General features: G+C 44.9%; 1 protein-coding gene across 1 annotated transcript in view; it reads right to left on the bottom strand.

The window, feature by feature from the left end:
* SMG1 (SMG1 nonsense mediated mRNA decay associated PI3K related kinase) overlaps window positions 1-21,480 on the bottom strand; it is a 1,828,328-nt gene that overhangs the window by 196,345 nt on the left and 1,610,503 nt on the right. Inside the window, exon 57 of the mRNA XM_086940872.1 lies at window positions 7,856-8,035. Within this exon, the coding sequence (XP_086796998.1) occupies window positions 7,856-8,035 (180 nt within the window). The remainder of the gene's footprint in view (window positions 1-7,855; window positions 8,036-21,480) is intronic.

Raw genomic sequence — 21,480 nt, 5'->3', positions numbered from 1 at the left:
TCCAACAGGTTGATATGCATCTTCTGCTGCTGCGTCGTCCATAGTCCCTGCACGGTATAATGGAGGACATGCGCTCCCCAGCCCTGGAGAGATGCGTCCGTTGTCAGCACTATTTGTGGGACAGGCTCTTGGAACGGTCGTCCCCTGCAAAGGTTTTGTGTGTTCCACCAATGCAGAGAGTTGTATGCGCGACCGGTCACCAACACTAGGTCTTTCAGATGCCCATGAGCCTGGTTCCACTGTCGTGCCAAGCACTCCTGAAGCGGACGCATGTGTAGCCTCGCGTGAGGGACTATGAAGATGCAGGAGGCCATCATACCTATCAGCTGCATAAATACCTGCGCTGGGAGTGAGTGTTGGGGTCTGAATCTCTGAATCAGCAATTGGATGCTGTTGATTCTTGCCGATTTTGGCTTTGCATTTGCTGCCAGTGTCTCTATTGTCGCTCCTAGGTACTGTTGTACATGTGCGTGTTGAAGATGAGACTTTGGGAAATTTAATGAAAATCCTAGACTGTGTAGGAGGTGACTTGTGCGGGACATGTGGCTGGGACATGTGGCTGGCACATTGCTGGGCTGACTTTGCTTGGACAAGCCAGTCGTCCAGGTAAGGATAGACATGGATGTGTTGTCTCCAAAGGTGCACAGCCACAGTCGCTAAGCACTTGGTGAACACCCTGGGGGCAGTAGTGACCCCGAAAGGCAGGACCGTGAACTGGTAATGCGGGTTGTTGACGGTGAACCGGAGATACTTCCTGTGACCTGGGTGAATGGGAATGTGGAAATATGCATCCTTCAGGGCTAGGGTTGCCAGGAAGTCCCCAAGACTGAGCAATGGTAGAACTTGCTGTAAGGTTAACATGTGAAAATGTTCTGACAAGATGTACTGGTTTAGGGGTCTGAGGTCTAGAATGGGCCGCAGGGAACCGTCCTTTTTTGGGATCAAGAAGTACAGTGAGTACACCCCTGTACCTTGCTGTTCTAAAGGCACGAGTTCTATGGCCCCTTTTTGCAGCATGCAGATTACTTCTTGCTGCAATAAGTGCATGTACTCTTCGGACATAGGACGGTGCCTTGGGGGTATGTTGGGAGGAGTGGATGTTAGTTCTAGACAATAGTCCTATTGGATAAGTTGTCTCACCCACATGTCTGTGGTAATGCCTTCCCAGACTGGCAGGAACTGCTGAAGTCTTCCCCCAACTGTTATATGGTCTGGGGGCAGTGACAAGACGTCACTGTTTATTGGTGGTGGAGGATCTGGCATTATTTCCACGTCCTCTGCCTTTGGTGCTGTTCCCACGATATCCACCCCTGTTATTTTTGTTATAGGTGGTCTGCGTGCTCCCTTTGTTGTATTGGGCTTGCTGCAATGCTTGACCTCTAGAGGCTCCCCTGTTACCGGAGCGACAAAAGGAACTGCCCCTGAACTGTTGTGACTGCAGAGCCCCCATGGATTTTGCTGTCTCAGTGTCTTTTTTAATCTTTTCAAGGGTCGTGTCTACATCAGGACCAAAAAGAAAGTCAGGGTTAACTGGCTGATTGAGCAAAGTTGTTTGGATCTCTGGTTTGAAACCAGAGATGCGGAGCCAGGCATGACGTCTCAGCATTACACTAGTGTTGATGGCCCTAGCTGCTGTATCTGCGGCATCGAGTGCACACTTGATGGATGCATTTGAAATCAACTTTCCTTCCTGTATCAGCATTTCTGCTCCCTCCTTATAAACATTAGGCAGGTGTTGCATTAGCTGCTCTAACGTGTCGTAGTGAGCCCTATCGTATCTGGCTAATAGGGCCTGTGTATTTGAGATCCTCCAAATATTAGCCGCTTGAGCAGCTACACGTTTGCCAGAAGCTTCCAAGATTTTGGATTCTTTGTCCGGAGGAGCATCATCACCACTAGTTTGAGAGTTTGCTCTCTTGCGAACATTAGCCACTACTAGGGAGTCCAATGGGAGCTGGCCCTTGATGTACGTAGGAACCACAGGCGCAGGCCGATATTTTCTTTCAATCCTTGGGTTTACAACCCTTGCTCTTGTGGTCTCCTTGAAAATGTCAGTAGCATGTTTCAGGACACCCTTTAGCATAAGCAATGTCTTTACTGATCTTTCTGAGGTGGAGAAAGTATCGAACAGAAAGTCCTCTTCCACTGGGTCAGCGTGCATTTCCACGTCATGGTTAATTGCTGCCCTTTCAATTAAAGCGTTAAATGCCGCCGTGTCTTCAGTAGGCGATGTTTTGACATTATAGGACTGAGTACCAGGCGTAGTGTGTGGCTCATCAGGGTCAACAGGGTCAGTCCAGGGTTGAGGTTCCTCCTGATCTGTGTCAGCAGGATAAGTAAATTCATCCTCATTGTGGAGTGGTGTGGCTCACTGGTTAGAGGCGGCAGACCCGGGAGCAGAGAACGGCCGGGACCAGGGTTCAATTCCAGACGCGGCAGGGTCGTGGACCAGGGTCAGCGGACTCGATAATTCTCACCTCGGTGCCTACTCTAACCAGGGATCACACTCTGCAACTCTGGGCATTAGCTTGCCTCATCTCCACAACGACCCCCCACATACGCCGGGGATGCCTGGTTTCACCTTGGAGATACCCAGTAGGGACCATCTCACAGGGAAAGCCAGGACGGGTTCCCCAGCGGTCTATTGCGCAGAGATACTCCTTCGGGAGTCGATTCTAGCGCGTTAGAAACCCACAAATAAATAAATAAATAAATAAATAAATGGTAACCTTTCCCCACATCCTCGTTGGTGCGTGTGGGAGAATAGGCATAGTGCTGTGTATATGACTCCACAAGTTCAAAAAGAACAGGTGAGGTGGCAGAATCCCTTTTCCTTTTAAGAGGGATTTTGCATAACTCTAAAGGATGTTCTGGAGCGATTTTCCGTTTATGAATGGTGAGCCTGCCAGAATCCGAGTCGATGAAGAGCTTCGACTGATTGTCATACGCTGGTGCCTGGAACACCACCTCCTCCGGAATGGACTGAGACCTGGAAAGTCCCGACACCTTCTTGGATGTTTCGGTGCTCTTTTGTGGCTTGAACGCTTTGGGTCGAGCGGTCGGGGGCAGTCCGTATTTAATTGGTGGAGGAATCACTGGAGACGAACCGACCTTTTTTGAGATTGACGTCGTCTTCAATCCGATCGGCTTTGTTGGATCACCAGCTTGCTTGCGGCCTTGCGTCGACTCGAGCTCATGGTGCGCAGCAGGTACGGCCTTGGGCTTCGACGCGATATGCTCTTTCGGGTCTGGTTTGGTCTTCGACTCGAGGGCCTTGCTCAACATTGGCTTGGAGGCCGTAAGCTTCGGTTCGACAGTCTTTTTAGCCTGTAGTCCTTTGCCAGTGTCGCCATGTTTGGACGTCGACGGCGTCAGAGTGACGTGCTTGACCGTAGAGAATGGCTTCGGCGCCCCGCTCTTCGGGCCGACGCCCCCTTGTGACCACGAAGGGTCGATGACACTTTTAGACTTGACTGGAATCGAAGAGTCCTATGGTGTCGATCTGAGGACTGTTTTTAACAGTTTCGGTTTCGCCTTTGTTGGTTTCGGTTTCGATTTTGGTGGATTAACCGGTGGCTCCTTGGAAGCAATTTTAGCCGGGTCTTGACGCGGGGCTATAGAATGTGGATTAAGATCTCGGCTAAGGCCTTCCGGCGATGCCTCGACCTGAGCCTTAGAGAGCACAGTGTCAATATTAAGCCCCGCGACAGCGGGTGGGCCTTGCTCATCGCTCGAGTCGTCATCGACGGCTCCGATGGCCTCTGCGTCGTCTCCTACCTCGACGACGTCTTCATCATGGACGTCGTCTTCATCATGGACGTAGTCTTCATCGTCGTCCACACCGAAGTTAGAGTCTTGCTCCGACGCAGGGTCTGACTGCTGGTCAGGATCCTCTTCCTCAACGCCTTCATCGTCATCGGAGATGTTCTCCGGGTCAGGCGCCGCTTTCTGCGCCGACTGTCGTGCGGCGCGTCGAAGTCGAAGCGTCTTCTTCGACCGGAACTTTGAACAGGCCATACAGCTGGCCTCGTCGTGGTCCGGGGATAAACATTTATGGCACACTGGGTGCACATCAATGTGAGGGTATTTGGAGTTGCAGACGGGGCATCTCTTGAACGGGCTCCGTTCCATCGTCGTCGTAGTTTGGGTCTTTGGTGTCGAAAAGGCAAACGGCCTTCGACGTCCTGTTCGAAGAACTGGATGCAGTACAGGCACCGAACGAGACAATACCGACGCCCCGAAGGCCTTTTGGCCTTGCGAAAAGTGTTTTATACCGATTCCGAACTTGAGTCAAGAAAGTACATCCGAACTCAATGGCGGAAAAAAACAATCTGAAGATGGAGAGGATGCCCATGCGCACTGTAGTCCAGGGGAGGAGCCACCTATCTCGTGATACTTCGAAGACTTCCAGGCAACAATGTGCAATCATCCGGACCCAACACTAGGCGGCGATCTATGCACAGATATGAATTCAGCAGCCCACATGCCTCGAACCTAATGATACCATTTATTTGAGACTGTTCTATCTAGGGCAGTATCACTACTCTTAAGGATCAAGGAATATGGTGAGGCAGCAGGACTCTGGAAAAAAACTCCCCATCTCCCCATTCCCAGCCCAGCCACAAGATTTTCACTTCCCCTATGGAAGACCCTCCATTATTGGAAGTAACTGTGTCAATCTCTACAGTGTTTCCACATCTATTTGGTAATTTTATCATGGGACAGTTACCTTGTATGTTTATTTTTCTTATCCTGCCCCCTCAAGTCATAAGCGCAGTCCAAAATTAGAAAGATTCACTTCAAATGGACAAGGTACTTAACTGCAAAATTCTTTCTGGTGGACACTCTATTTAATTTCAGGTTTCTCATCTGCAGAATACTCCCAGGTGCCAAACTGAATATGGAGATTTTTTCAAAAATGGTCCCTGCACTTTATGTGGCACCATATGGTTCCGCAGTCCCTTCATACTACCCAGTGAATGACTGAGCACAGCCTTATATAAGGACCCCAACCCTGTGTTGATGTTGGTTTCTTATTCTTTCTACTTCCGGGCTGAACACTTTCAACAAAATGCAGGTGATGGTGTGCCAAAATCTAACTTGGGACCTTATCATGATGTCCAGGAGTGTAAAAGCACAGAGGAATCTGCAGGTAGAATATCCACCAGAAATATTATTAACAAAGGTAAGTAACTTGATCTTTTAATGAATACTTCTAAATGGAGATTTGTCACCTTTAGAATAGATACCACAGCAGTACTTCCCAGCAGTTGAGGCTCTGAGGAGAGGACTCAGTAGGAAGTCTAGCAGAAACAGACTGTCAAGGCAGTAGTGTTTTATGAATGTATGCACAGATGCCCATGGCGTAGCCTGGCAGATATCCAGAACCGACACCTTCTCCTATCTAATTTAGTCACAGCGGCCATGGTGGAAAAAGTCTGCAGGGGCTTCCTACTAAGCCGTTGCGAAGCACATTTCAATACAGAAGGTTATCCATCTGCATTTCTTCATCCCAATGAACTCAACAAGGAGCTGATCTGCATGATGGTCTCTTGTAAGTTAATATGAAAACTCAAAATCTCTTAGGGTCAAAGCAGGTGGACCACTTCCACCTCTTTTTAGGTATGTGGCTAAGCGAAAAAAGTCAGTAAGTGATCGACAGAGCAACATGGAAAGGTGATACCACCTTTGACAGTAAGAAAGCATGTTTCACAGCACCAGTTTTTCCAGCAAGAAAGTGGCATAGGGATGTTGCATGGAGAATAGCTGTAGTCCACTCATGCAGTGGACAAAAGTGATGGCAATAGGGAAGATTTTGTTGATTGTCAGCAGCCAGAGCAACCACATGCACATAGGCTCAAATGGTGTGCACATAGGGATTTTCATAACTAGATTTAGATCCCAGAGTCATGGCAAATTGTTTTGGAGTAAACATACACATCAGCCCTTCAGAGAATGCATCAGAACCAGTGATTTCAAAAATAAAAAGGGATTGGTCAAGCAAACATAAGGCTGAAAGTTATGTCCAGTAACCCATAACTATGTTGACTGCAAGGACGTACTGGACTGGTGACAAAACAAGAGCGTTTGACATGCAGATGTCAGAGATGATGAACCTAAATCCAGGACAAACTCTTGTGCCAGCACCAGGCGACAGGTGCAGTGGTCGCTTCACGTGTTGGGTTTTGGCGGTTTTGGAGGCCTCAGTCTACTTTTTTGGGAGTTTCTGCTGAACAGATCAGCAGTTCACAGGAGGTCTTGAGTCTTTTTCAAAGGTAGGCATTCCTCCCAGGTTTCTGGAGTCACAGCTGGAGGATGAGTCGACTTTAGTGCTGTTTTCGACAAGGGATGCAGACAGGCCGAGCTGCTTCTTCTCTCGTCTAGGCTTTTAAGGCTCTTCAGTATCCTCTCTCTTCTTGGGTCGCCAGGATATGCTTTTCTGGTGCCAGGGACCCTCCTCAATACGACATTTAGCGGAGTGTAGGGTAGTAGCTAATGGGCTACTGGCCCTTGGGTTCACTGTGCTTCCTGTGGGAAGCGGGCATAACCCTGTCACAGAACTCCTAAGAATGCCTTCACAAAGATGGCTACTTCTGAAAAATCATGATCCCCGGGGGTGGGGGGGGGGGGGGGGAATGGGGGTTTGTCTCCCTTTGAAACAATCTTCAAGACTGGAGACGCCGCGCCAGGACACCAGGATACCTACTTCTCTTCCCCGCCGGACCGCATCTTCCGGCGGGGAAGAGAAGTAGGTGTCCACGCACGGCGTCCCCAGTCTTGAAATTGTTTCAAAGGGAGATCTCCCCCCCCCGCCCCCCCTGAGATCATGATGTGCTATTACGCACGCTGCTAAATATACAACGAGAACTAGCAATCATATGTATTTAAACGCATGCCTTTATTAGTAGCAGCGTTCACTCACATTTCTTTATTACTACTTTCTTATTAAGGTTCATACAGGAGTGGCAAACACTGGGCTGGTCCCTGTGTGGTCCTGAGGAAGAGCTAGGGGAAGCTCGAAAAATGTTGACCACACACTGATTCCCTTCTCATTATAGATAGGTACACAGTGTCAACCCCACGTTTAACCATACCTACCTAGGAGCTGGAATAAAATAGTTTAGGCCCACTAGCACGGTATTTTTTATCACTATACACCCACTCCACCACAGATTGCACCACACATAGTATTCCACAAAAAAGTGCTCCTACGTAACTCCGCAAGTCGCAGCACGCCCCAGTTCGTAGAGAGCTGGAATGTACACAATGATGAAGCATGTCACCGTGGGGAAACACTAGTGAGTGAGGGGACTCAAAGACATTTTTCTTTCTTTCTGGCTCTTTTCTGACCATATTGGCCAGGAGCCACAGTTATAAGCTAGGTCTAGGAACCCGATACTTTGGGTTTTTTTTTTTTTATTACAAATCTAAGGAGGGCTACTTAGTCTTGCATCCTGCGCCTCCCCCTACTTTACGTACAGATCCAGTCTGGCACATAGGACTATTCTAAAGTTGAGCAATCTGTGGTTATAAGTATGCATCATAAACGGTGACTTTCTACTGTACAATTCTAATCTATGAAGCTCCAAATTACTTTCAGTTGGAAATCTAAAAAGCTATTGCAAACATATACAAAGATTAATAAGGCCTGCAATAGAAAATGTACAGCAATAGATAGCTTTGATAGAAAGGGTGTCTTGAGACAACAAATGTCAAATCAGCAGTTACAATAATGTTTAAACACAAAATCATACATTTTAAAGAGGTTCTTTAATGCCGGTGAAAAGGCCATCATAGACATTCCCATAATAACGTTTTTACATTTCTGTGGAGTCTATGCTAAATAGTTACTCACCACTCGTTTTAGCAATCGAAGCTCCAAATCAGACACAGAGCTGTTGAACTGTGATGCAAATGAACACATTTGTTGACATCGCTTGATAAGTTCAAACAAACTTGCATCAAGGCTTAAAGTTTCCGTAGTTCTGGTGCGTAGGCTTTCAAAGTGTATGATGTTGCTACAGAGGAAGGTAACCTAAACAAACCAAAAATAAAGTAGAAAAGTATATACAAATACTCCAATCATCCAAAAGTACAAGCTAAACTGTAACGCAAAAACAAGATGCCACCCGTATAATTATGTTTAACAAAACATTCCAGTTCAGCTTTTATATATCCCCTTCAACGTGTTACCCATGCACATTCAAATGTTTAACATCTTGGCACCATACCCCCTTAGAAAATGCACGAAAACACTGAGGTTGTACCCATGACAAAATCATACAATCACCTATTTAAAGGTTTGGGAACTGCACAACATTAACTGCTATTACTGTCAATTCCCCGTCAGAAAGTATGTAGTGAGACACATTTAACTTTAATATAACATGTCTAAGGGTACCCCAAATTATAGCATGAAAGCCACTAAATTATTCACCTTGTATCAAAGTGGCTTGGCCAGGTATATTACAGTTTGAGGCTTCCCACAAATGCCATTCCGCTCTGGAAGTGACATGCAGGGCCTGTTTATCCTCCACCCCTGCCTTCTGATGTCATCTGCTTTCAAGGCTGTCTGCTCCCCAAGACGCAGAGTCTAAACAGTAAATTGGCTTTGACCAGTGTGCAGGTTCCTAGACTGAGATCTTATTAATGAATAAAGTCCAATTCATAAAAGGAGGGAGGGTGGGAGAGCTGGTGAGGAGTCTGCGGTTAGACAGTCGCTCTACCAGAAAGAGCGTTAATGAAGGTAAGTAACATGTTCTTCAGATAGAGACTTATAACCATGCATTCCTCACTTGAATAGATGCCAGAGTTGTACCTATTTGGAGGTGGGTTTGTGAATAGACTCAAACCAAAAAGTCCTGCAGGAGTGAGCTGGCAAAATGCCCTTCTCGTCCAGCCTGACAGTCCACACTGTAGTGCTTTATAAACATTTGGAGAAAAACATGGTAATATTAGCCCGAATGTCCTGAACGCTTCACTCTGGGGGGTAGGCGCGGAACCACAGCATGTCCAGAATGCACACGTTACTTACCCTCGCTAACGATATATCTGTAAGAAGCATTAGTAGTGATAGATTACCTTAGAATTACCCCCATGCGTCAGACTGGATCCGGAAAGTGTTTTCGTCAGTACCCCTGCACGTCGGCGGGCTGACGTCAGTTCTGTACACAACTTTCCGCGCCAGGAACGCAGGGCCATGCAAGATGCTGACCACTGGTGCCATGATACTAGGGCCCTGAAAGGGATGACCTTAACCCTAGAAATCAGTTCGCAGAACAGGGAGGATGGGTGGGGCGGTAAGGAATCTATCACTACTAATGTAACTTGTGCATCTGAAAGAAACCCCTAGTGATAGATTCCTTACCTTAGAATAGATACCAAAGCAATACCAACCTCGGAGGTGGGTCTGAGAACCAAGATCACACCAGAAAGTCATGGAGAACAGAACGGAAAAAGAAGCTGTCTCTCCGGACTGGACTGTCAAGGCAGTAGTGCTTGGTAAACGTGTGCAGCAAAGCCCACATAGCTGCCTGACAGATGTTCTGCAAGGGAAATCCTCGTCCCAGAACAGTAGTAGCTGCCGTAGCCCTGATAGAATGGGCATGCAACCCCACCGGAAGCTCTTTTTTAGCGAAAGGGTAACAAGCCTATATGCACAGAACGACCCACCGAGAGATGGTCCGTTTGTGCACAGCACGAACTTTCTTGGTGCCCACGTAGCCAACAAAGAGCTGGTCATTCACCCGGAACTGTTGTGTGCGGCTCAGATAGAAAGAGAGCGCACATTTTGGGTCCAGATGGAGGAGCCTCTCTTTCTCTTTAGAGGGATGCAGAGGCGAAAAGAAGGTGGGAAAAGTGATCGTCTGCCCGATTTGAAAGGCAGTGAAAACCTTTGGCAGAAAGGATGGACGAGTCCTTAGAACAACTTTGTCTAGATGGACAGAGAAAAAGAGGCTTGGAAGAAAGAGCCTGGAGCTCACTCACTCTTCTGGCAGAGGTGATGGCAACCAGGAAGAAATATGCTACTTACCAGTATGCATCTGTTCTTGGCATGTAGGGCTGCTGACATTCATATCTGTGCATAGATCGCCGCCTAGTATTGGGTCCGGATGATTGCACCTTGTTGTCCTGGAAGAGTCTTCGAAGTATCACGAGATAGGCGACTCCTCCCCTGGACTACAGTGCGCATGGGCATCTTCTCCATCCTCAGATTGTTTTTCGCCAATGTGGCAGAGATGGAGGTAGTAAAGTTAGAGATGGCCATACAAAAGATAATGCTGCAGCTGCAACAGGCACCGGGGAGGAGGGCGGGTGATATGAATGTCAGCAGCTCTACATGCCAATAACAGAAGCATACTGGTAAGTAGCATATTCCGTTCGAAGCATGTGGGATGCTGAATTTATATCTGTGCATAGACTGTATAGCAGTATCTCCTCTAGCGGTGGTTACCTGTGCCAGCTGCAGCAGTTTGAAAGAGTTTTGAGGACAGCCTGGCCTACAGCAGCATGCTGCTTTGCTTGTACATCTACACAGTAGTGTTTTGTGAAAGTGTGTATAGTAGTCCATGTGGCTACTCTACATATGTCTTCAAGAGAAATATTCCCTAGGAAAGCCATGGATGCCCCCATTTTGTGCGTAGTGTGTGCTCTTGGGGAGACAGTTAACGTGCGTTTAGCTTTTTGATAACATATTTGAATGCATTTAACTATCCATCTGGATATTCCTGACTTTGATATGGGATTCCCTTTATGTTGTGGTGAAAAAGCAACAAATATTTGCTTTGTTTTTCTAAATGATTTCGTTCTGTACACATAATAAAGCAGAGCTCTCTTTACATCCAGTGTGTGTAGGGTTCAGCTACTGACTGTGGATTTTGGAAGAACACTGGCAGTTCTATTGATTGATTAATATGGAAAGTGGATATGACCTTTGGCACAAACCTAGGGTTTGTTCTAAGTACTACCCTGTTAGCATGTATCTGCATGAAGGGTTCTTGAATTGTTAGAGCTTGTAGCTCGCTAACTCGTCTGAGTGAGGTAATGGCAATCAAGAATGCCACCTTCCATGTTAGAAATTTCAATTCGCATGAGTGTAAAGGTTCGAAAGGAGGTCCCATAAGTCTGGTAAGTACTATATTTAGGTTCCAGACTGGGGAAAGTGGTGCGTTGGAGGAATCACCCTTTTAAGACCTTCCATAGAAGCCTTGATTGCTGGTACTCTAAACAGTGAAAGGTGTTGCCTGTTTTGGAGATATGCTGCTATTGCAGCGAGGTGTAGTCTTATAGAAGAGTATGCTAGGTTGCATCTTTGAAGATGCAGTAGGTAACATATAATGTTCTGTTTGGAAGCATCTAATGGGTTGATATGGTTATTGTTGCAGTAAATAACACATCTCTTCCATTTAGCTGCATAGCCTGCTCTAGTAGTTGGTCTCCTTGCCTCTTTAATGATATTCATGCAGTCTGGAGGCAAGTTAAGGTATCCAAATTCTAAGACTTTAAGAGCTAGATCGCTAGGTTCATCTGATTGGGATCTGGGTGTCTGATTTCTCCATGGTTCTGAGTCAGAAGATGGGGTGCGAGGCGTAGCCTTTGATGAGGAACTACTGAAAGCTCCAGGAACGTTGTGTACCATGGCTTTATCGCCCATGTGGGAGCAACTAGGATCATTGTGAGGGACTGTTGCCGTAGTTTGCGTGCTACCAGCGGAATCAGTGGTGCTGGGGCATACGCAAATCTGCCTGACCAGTTCATCCATATCGCATTGCCCTGTGACAACGGATGTGGGAATCTGGTGGCAAAGTACCGCCATTTTGAGTTTTCTCTTGTGGCAAACAGGTCTATCTCTGGGTGCCCCCACTTTTTGAAGAATGGCTGGAGAACTTGGGGGTGAATCTCCCATTCTTGTAGTTGTTGGCTGTGTCTGTTGAGCAGATCAGCTATTTGATTGTCTTTCCCTGGGAGGTGTTCTGCCAGGAGAAAGATGTTTTTTAGAATTGCCCACTTCCATATGCTCTGTGCCAAGTGGGACAGCTGTGGAGAGTGTGTTCCTCCCTGTTTCTAGATATAGTACATGGCTGTCATGTTGTCCGTCCGGATCAACACAGTCTTGTTGTACAAGTATTTCTGGAATGCTTTTAGGGCTAGAAATATTGCTCGCAACTCTAGTTGATTGATATGCAGTCTCTTTTGTTTGATTGTCCAGAGCCCTTGTACTGTGTATTAAAGTAGGTGGGCTCCCCAACCTGTCAGTGATGCATCTGCTGTTAGTACTAGTTGTGGAACCGGCTCTTGGAACAGTCGGCCCTTGGAAAGGTTTTGTGGGTTCCACCACTGCAGAGAGTTGTAAGCGCGACTGTCTACCAACACTATGTCTTTTAGTAGTCCTTGAGCCTGGTTCCACTGTCTTGCAGGACACTCTTGCAGTGGACGCATTTGAAGTCGGGCATGGGGGACAATGAATATGCAAGAGGCCATCATGCCTATGAGCTGCATGAAGACTCGAGCTGGCAAAGAGTATTTTGGCAGAAATTTGCGAATGAGCACTTGCATGCTGGTTATCCTTGCCGCGTTTGGATATGCCTTTGCCACTGAAGTATTTATGGTAGCTCCCAGATATTGTTGTGTGTGGGATGGTTGTAGGTGGGATTTTGGGTAGTTTATTGAAAAACCTAGGCTGTGTAGCAGCTGAAGTGTCCGAGACGTGTCTTTTAGGCACTGTTTGTATGATTTTGCTTGTTTTAGCCAATTGTCTAGGGATCTATGACAGAATATCGACTACAAAAATATCGACCTACAAGAATATCGAGTCAACAATATCGAGGGCAAAAATATCGACATCCTATCTACAACATGGTAAGTACAAAAATATTGAAAAAATAATATCGTTGTAAAAAATATCGATGTTAAAAATATCGATTTTTTTTAATATATATAAATGTAAAAGTAAGTATATAACACTAATGAATAAAATATACATATTTAAAAGTATCTAATAATGTTTAAAATTAATAAATAAAACATATATATTAATAATACATTAAATATATACAGTAAAGATATAATATATATGTACTGAACAATAAGTATTAATAATTAATTTACTAATTTCTAAATTAATGAAATATATTCTAATTTACTAATACATGTACAAACATAAAACAATAACATACATAAAATGTAAGTAATATAAAAAATAAAATAAACATGTGATATTTTAACAATTAATTATATAAAGCGTTTGATAGCATAGGGATAAAATTACTATTCCCACTCCAGAGAGTGCAACAGTCGAGAAAACTGACCCTGAACCCAAAAACCACCCCTTTACCCACGAACTGAAAACTGACCCTGAACCCTAAAAATACCCCTTTACCCAAAAACTGAAAACTGACCCTGAACCCTAAAAATACCCCTTTACCCAAAAACTGAAAACTGACACTGAACCCTAAAAATACCCCTTTACCCAAGAACTGAAAACTGACCCTGAACCCTAAAAATACCCCTTTACCCAAAAACTGAAAACTGACCCTGAACCCTAAAAATACCCCTTTACCCATGAACTGAAAACTGACCCTGAACCCTAAAAATACCCCTTTCCCCATGAACTGAAAACTGACCCTGAACCCTAAAAATACCCCTTTACCCATGAACTGAAAACTGACCCTGAACCCTAAAAATACCCCTTTACCCATGAACTGAAAACTGACCCTGAACCCTAAAAATACCCTTTACCCAAAAACTGAAAACTGACCCTGAACCCTAAAAATACCCCTTTACCCATGAACTGAAAACTGACCCTGAACCCTAAAAATACCCCTTTACCCATGAACTGAAAACTGACCCTGAACACAAAAAATACCCATTTACCCATGAACTGAAAACTGACCCTGAACCCTAAAAATACCCCTTTACCCAAAAACAGAAAACTGACCCTGAACCCTAAAAATACCCCTTTACCCAAAAACCCCAAAATGACCCTGAACCCTAAAAATACTCCTTAACCCAAAGTTAAATAATATTATTTAATTAGCAATTAATAATTAATTAACAATAACAATAAAGTAAATATATTAGCACATAAGCTGTAATTAATATAATTTAATAATTAATATCATTTCCCCCAATTAATTAATTAACAGTAACTAAAAAATATATATATAAATAAATTACTCTAATAATGTAATTAACTAACTAATATTATTTAATTACCAATTAATTACTAATTTAAAATATGTACCAAATTATATTAATTAATTAACTAATTAATATTAATTATTTGCCAATTAATTAGTTATAAATATTTAAAAACATATATTAATTAATTATTATTAAATTACTCCCCACCCTATTCCCCTATAAACCCACATCCCGCTACAGAAAATATGTATCAATTAATCAATTAATTATTTCCCAATTAATCAATATAAATTAGCAAATAATTATAATTAATTAATTAATCCTACTAATTATTAATCAACTTACCATAATTAAATTACTTCCCACCCTATTCCCCTATAAACCCACAACCCGCTCCGGTACTAAAACATCAAATTTCCTTATAAATTTCTACATTATTATAGAAAATGTATACACATATAATAGTAATTATTTTAAATACTTAAATTAAACATATAACACATACATAATAAACTATAAAATAATACAAATATCAATATGTGTCACCGAAATTATTAACATCGATATATATGCTATCGATATTACTAACTTCGATATTACTTACATCGATATTAAGTATTTCGATATTACATACCTTGGGTCGATATTCTGTCCTACGATATTCTTGCCTTCGATATTATGCTCCTTCGATATTTCAGACTCGATATTATGGTAGGTCGATATTTCCAACTCGATATTTTGACTGTCTACCATTGTCTAGGTATGGAAACACGTGAATGAGTTGCCTCCTGAGATGTGCAGCTACTGTCGCTAGGCATGTTGTAAACACTCTTGGAGCCGTGGTTGCCCCGAAGGGGAGAACCTTGAATTGGTAGTGTTGACCTTCTATTGTGAACCTGAGATATTTTCTGTGAGCTGGAAGGATGGGTATGTGAAAATATGCATCCTTGAGGTCCAATGTTGCTAGGAAGTCTCCTTGCTGGAGCAACGGAAGCACTTGCTGTAGGGTGATCATATGGAAGTGCTCTGACAGGATGTAGTGATTTAGGGGTCTGAGGGAACCATCCTTCTTGGGAATAAGGAAGTATAGTGAGTATACTCCTGTCCCTTGGTGTTGGAAAGGACTGGCTCTTTGGCCCCCTTTTCCAGCATGCATTTCACCTCTTGGTGTAGCAGGGTGATGTGTTCTTTGGACATAGGACGGTGTCTGGGTGGTATGTTGGGTGGAGTAGAAGTGAGTTCTAGGCAATAACCATACTGGATAACTTGTCTCACCCACCTGTCTGTGGTAATTGCGTTCCAGACTGGTAGGAATTTTTGGATTCTGCCTCCGACCGGTGTTAAATGGTCTGGAGGTAGTGTGATTAAGTCACTGTTTTGCGGCAGTGGAGGCTCTGGTGTTATTGCCACCACGTCCTCTTCCCTTATTATTGTTGCCCCTATAACCTCCTCTGTTGAAGTTCTTGTTAAAGGAACCTTGGGTGTTGCTTTTGTATGTCGATGAGGTTTGTGAAGTATTGCCCCGTGTAGCTCCTCTGTATGAGGAGCGTCGAAAGTAACCTCTGTGTTGTTGAAACTGCAATGCGCCCATTGATTTTGCAGTTCCTGTATCTTTTCTCATTTTGTCTAAAATGGTGTCGACTGCAGTGCCAAAGAGTAAGTCTTGATTGATTGGTTGGTTAAGAATGGTGGATTGCACCTCGTTGTTAAAGCCAGAAATACGAAGCCATGCATGTCTTTGTAGTAAGACGCTAGTGTTAATGGACCTGGCTGCAGTGTCAGCTGCGTCAAGCGCACATTTAATGGAGGCATTTGTAATAAATTTCCCCTCCTGTATGAGGTCATTAGCTTGGGCTTTGAAAGGCTCAGGCAGGTGTTGCATTAAACTTTCAAGCTGGTCACAGTGTGCTCTGTCGTAACGAGCTAGTAGAGCTTGTGTATTTGCTATTCTCCATGAATTGGAAGCCTGTGATGCTACCCTTTTACCCGAGGCCTCTAGTATTTTGGACTCTTTATCAGGAGGTGGAGCTTCTCCTGTTGTCTGTGAGTTGGCCCTTTTGCGTGCATTAGCCACTACTAGTGAGTCTAATGGTAACTGACCTCTGATATAAGTAGGGTCTGTAGGGGCTGCTCTATATTTCTTTTCAATCCTGGGATTGATTACGGGTGCCCTGGCTGTATCTTTAAAGATATCTGGCGCATGTTTTAATACCCCTTTTAACATAGAAGTGTTCTTACATTTTTTTCTGAAGTAGGGATTGTATCAAATAAAAAATCTTCGTCTATAGGGTCATTGTGCACGTCTACGTTGAGGTATTGCGCTGCCCTATCTATTAGCTGGTTGAAGACAATGTTGTTGTCAGTAGGTGACTGCTTTGTTGGGTGTGAGGAGGTGTCGGGGATGGGATGCGTGTCATATGGATTAGTAGGTTAACCCCATGGTTCATCTTGAGGGTTAGGATCCTCTGGATAGTCATAATCATGTTGAGGATCTTCCCCTGTGTCACCCTCATTGTCTCCAGAGTGCATAGGAGAGTAAGGAGCAAAAGGCGTAGTAGGCATAGTAGGATAGAAAGGAATGAAGGGGCTGGAGGGAGAAGTCCCAAAGTCCTCCTTCTTCTTTAGAGGAATGGGGGAATGAGAATCCGTTTCCAATGGCCTCTTCTTCCTGTGTAGGATTATGACTTTACCAGTCTCAGGATTTATATAAATGTTTGCCTAATCTTGTGATGGATCTGGATGGAAGAGTTCTTCTTCCACTGTCCTTGGCTGTGTCTTTGATTTCTTTGGCTTAGTCTTTTTTGGATCGACTATTGCCTTCGGGTCGATAACCTTTCTTGGTTCGACGACTTTTGGCGCCTTATTGCTCTTTCTCGGCTCGGCCTCTTTATTCAGGTCGACGAGTGATTGCGGATCGACCGGATCTTTAGGTTCGACACGCTTTCTGTGCTAGACAGGTTTTTTAGGTTGACTGTCTTTTGTAGAGTCAATGACTTTTTTCGGATCGACTGGTGTTTTAGGAGCACTTGTTTTCGGTTCGATGCCTTTCTTTGGTTCGATAACCTTCTCTGGCTGGACCACAGGCTTCGACATGACACCCTTTGTGTCGACGGCATTCTTCGGTTCGGCGGCCTTATTTGGCTCGACGGCCTTCTTTGGTTCGGCGCTTCTTGGCTCGACGGCCTTCTTTGGTTCGGCGCTTCTTGGCTCGACGGCCTTCTTTGGTTCGGCGCCCTTTGGGTCGACGGCCTTCTTTGGGTCGACGCCCTTAGGCTGTACAGCCTTCTTCGGGTCGACGACCTTTTTAGGTTCTCGAACCTTCTTTGGGATAACGTTACTTGGACCTGGGGTCTCTGAAGGCTTAATTTTTGATTTCAGAGCTGGGGCTGCTGAATGATGTTTTGGATCTTGGCTAAGGCCTTTAGGCGATGCCTCGACGGAGCCTTCGGTAACGGGGTAATAGGTGTCGGGGGCACTGTATTCACGATTTGCCCCGTGGGATTTCGTCATCTTAGTCAGAGTAGTCCTCGACTGACGATCTCTAGGTCCAAATCTTGCGCTTCTGGAAGATCTGGAAGATCTGGAAGATCTTTTTCATCCTCGAAGATGTTGTCTAGTTCCGGTGCCTGTCGCTGCATCTCTTGCCTAGCGGCCCGTCTAATCCGGATGGTTTTCTTCAAACGGAATTGGGCACAGGCTGGGCAGGTTTCTTCCTTTTGGTCTGGTGATAAGCACTTGTTGCATACTGTGTGTTTGTCAGTATGCGGGAACTTGGAGTGGCATTGTGGGCACCTTTTGAACGGGCTCCTTTCCATCAACAGCAGGCCCACGTGGCGTCGAAAAGGCCCAACGGCCCGCGTCGACGACCGAGTCGAGATGGAAAGCTTGATCGAGTCAAGAAGTACCGAGCGAGAACAATACCGTCGAAGTCGAAGGCCTTTTGGCCTCTAGAAAAGTTTAGTTTCGATTCCGAAGTTGGAGTATAGGAAAAACATCCGAACCCAATGGCGGAAAAAAACAATCTGGGGATGGAGAAGATGCCCATGCCCACTGTAGTCCAGGGGAGGAGTCACCTACCTTGTGATACATCGAAGACTCTTCCAGGACAACAAGGTGCAATCATCCGGACCTAACACTAGGCGGCGATCTAAGCACAGATATAAATTCAGCAGCCCACATGCCTCGAACAGCAGTCTTTAGAGTTAGAAGACGAAGAGGGCAATTATGAAGTGGCTCAAAGGGAGCGCACATCAGAAAGGTAAAAACTAGACTCAAGTCCCACCGAGGCATCACGAATGGAACAAGAGAAAACATGTGCGTGATGCTTTTCAAGAATCTATTTACAACAGGGGACTTGAAAAGGGAAGGTTGGTCTGGGAGCCTTAGAAAGGCGGTAAAGGCCAAGAGATAGCCCTTGATAGTGCCCAGAGCAGAGCCCAGCTGGGCCAAAGAGAGAAGAAAAAGTACCACCTCTGAAAGAGGGGCAGAAAGGGGATCCACAGCCTTTGCTGTGCACCATGCCACAAACTTTTTCCACCTACAGGCGTATACCGTGTTTGTGGAAGGATGCCTGTAAGAAAGTGGCTCTGTATATACTGGCTTAATTATGAGGCTGTGCTGTCAAACCGAGTCTCCAAGATCTCGGAGTGTATAAATCACAAAAAGACAGTGTATTGCAATATAGTGGTTGATACTAAGTGCATAAGAAAAAACCAACACAGCTTGAACAATTCAAAAATGGCCAACAAAACCAAAGCAATTAGCAAAGGGTTCCCATCAAATTGACTCAATGATCAGTCCTATCATTTGGCCAAACCCTGGTGCATGTCAGGCTGGTCCCCTGATCATTGGGACATCAAACACCGCACCATTAGTTGCTAGTTAAGGATTTGGACAACCAACATAAACAAACCATCTGTGATGGCTGATCTTTGATGGTAAGTTAAACAACAGTGCAACAGAAAAATTTGTGACTTTAAAATAGGATGGAGTGTCCACCTAGTAATAACTTTATTCTACGGACAAGACACGCCTCCTAATTAAAAACCAGAACCTCCCCCAAGTCTCAGATGGAAGCTTGAGGTACCGACGGATAGTGCGGGGCCTCGTATAACCTGAGCACGGTCCAGGTGAGGTGAGGTCCTTTCCCCTACCATGAAGGAATCCATATTTCCAAATTGATATGGAGGGATAATGTTGTTGGTTGTTACAGGTCGTACCGTATTCAACCATATTTGATCATATTGTATATAATTCTCTCTGGTGATGGTGTTTTTTTCTTTGTTTTCACTACTATGAGTGCAACTATTGTAAGAACATAGGCCCTGACGAATGCCGAGGGATCTAATACCCAATAGGCAGAAACATTTTGGCCCTTTATTAGACAGATATTTGTTGACTGTCTTTCTCTTGCACTGTTCTGGTTTTTAATTAGGAGGCGTGTCTTGTCCGTAGAATAAAGTTATTACTAGGTGGACACTCCATCCTATTTTAAAGTCACTAATTTTTCTGTTGCACTGTTGTTTAACGGTTGTATGACGATCCATCGTACTTAATCACATCGTGGTAATTTACATCGCCGTCACTACAACGCAATTGCAGTCACATAGGCCATTTTAGCATCGCACGATGTTGCAACGCAAATGCGGCCATGCAACAGGCAAGCATGTCACATCGGCGACCTTACATCGCGCGACATGACAACGCAATGGTTTAGCCCGCACGTTCAAATTCGTTCAACCCTGTCCATTTGAATAATCTGACTGCCGCTGACTGCGTCCACTGGGAAGCCCCCAATGACCATATCTCACCATTATGAAACGTGCTGGGATTTTTATTTGGCTGAGTAGCAAAAGCACGCACATCAATGTCGGTTTCAGAGTATAAGAAATGAAGAAGTGTGTCCTTTTAGCACCTTAGAAATATTTGAATGAGGAGTGGCAGCTTGCAAAGGAAACGCGAGGGGAGCAGGTCCAAAGAGACTCAGCGTCGAAGACACACCATCACCATTTTTGGGAAAAGTGTAATTGCCCGCCTATATATTGTGGCGGCCAATTTTTGAATGGGCATCTGCTGAATAGGTTTATCTGCTACCTTTAGTCAGTTCCATAACGCAAAATAATGGCAATGAGGGGCACCCGAGTTTCCCATATCCCACGGATATTTATTGAGCTTCAGCTGAATGGGGCTCCCTTCGAATTTCTGGGGGCCCACCTGTGCTCTAGGGGCTGCAGAGGCCTGCCTTCCACCCTTCACTATTACTTATATTCAGGTGTTGCTTTCGTTGGTCGTTGGTCCACGCAGTCTCTGCCCTGTTGATGTAGTGGAGTGCTTGCGTCCTTTCTCTTTTTTTCCTTTATCTCTAGCGAGAGTGTGTTTATTTTGGCAGTATCACTTTGGAAGGCCTCACTTTGTAGCTCTCTTTTATACGTGAGCTTTGTAAGTTCCCTGGAAGAAATAAACAATAGTTTTTTTTATGGTCACAGCCTTCTCTCCTGAACTAACCCCTTCTTTAAATTTAGTTAGACCCTCTTCTAGTTCGAGTGCTCTCTTTATATCAGTCGACCTTAATGTGTACCTATTTCTAGGCACTCTCGAGGAAAGTGTTACAGTGCACACGAAAGGGCTGGGACACAGTAATTCTGCATGCGGGTGGACTTCTTGGGCATTCTCTGCTTTGTTTTCTCTGCTGTTTAGAAAATGGGTTTTCTTTAACCCCTTGCATTCTGATGACGGACCCCAGCCATCATGCACTACGGTGCTCGTGTGCTGATGACGGCTGGGGTTTGTCATGGCCCGCCCCTGTTCGTTTGTTTACCGCACGGGGCGGAAACGGGCCAGCAGTAAAGGGGTTAATGCTGTTAGTAATACTGGCACTATTATCTACCTTGATAGTGTTAAAGATGTGTTTTGTTGCCTTAGCCACTGATGCCGAGTTCTGCTGCTCGCTCATCCATGGATATCTACCTCGAGCCCCTTTACACTCCCCGCATCGTCCTTGTACTCTTTCTGGCTCCCCTGCTTCCTTTGACCGACATGGACCTGCATAGTCCCTGCTGGAGCCGCCCCAGAGGAATATGCAGCCTTAGAATATGCAGCCTTAGCAAGTGAAATTACAGAAGAGGAAATAATAAGACAAATAAACAAATTAAGGAACGGGAAGGGAGGAGGACTGAATGGGATCCCAGGCATTCTTTATAACATACGATTCACGATGTATCCAAACTGTCTAAAATAAACAATTTCTGATTCTGCTTGCATATGTCGGTATATATTATCTGTTTGCGCTGTAAAGTTTCTTAAATAAACAAATTCTGCTCGCATATGCGCTCCTTAAAG

This window comes from Lissotriton vulgaris, chromosome 10 (genome assembly GCF_964263255.1).
Source record: "Lissotriton vulgaris chromosome 10, aLisVul1.2, whole genome shotgun sequence".
In the NCBI taxonomy this organism is placed as follows: Eukaryota; Metazoa; Chordata; class Amphibia; order Caudata; family Salamandridae; genus Lissotriton; species Lissotriton vulgaris.
Note: the sequence above shows the minus strand (reverse complement) of the source record. Positions and strands in the feature narration are given on the sequence as shown.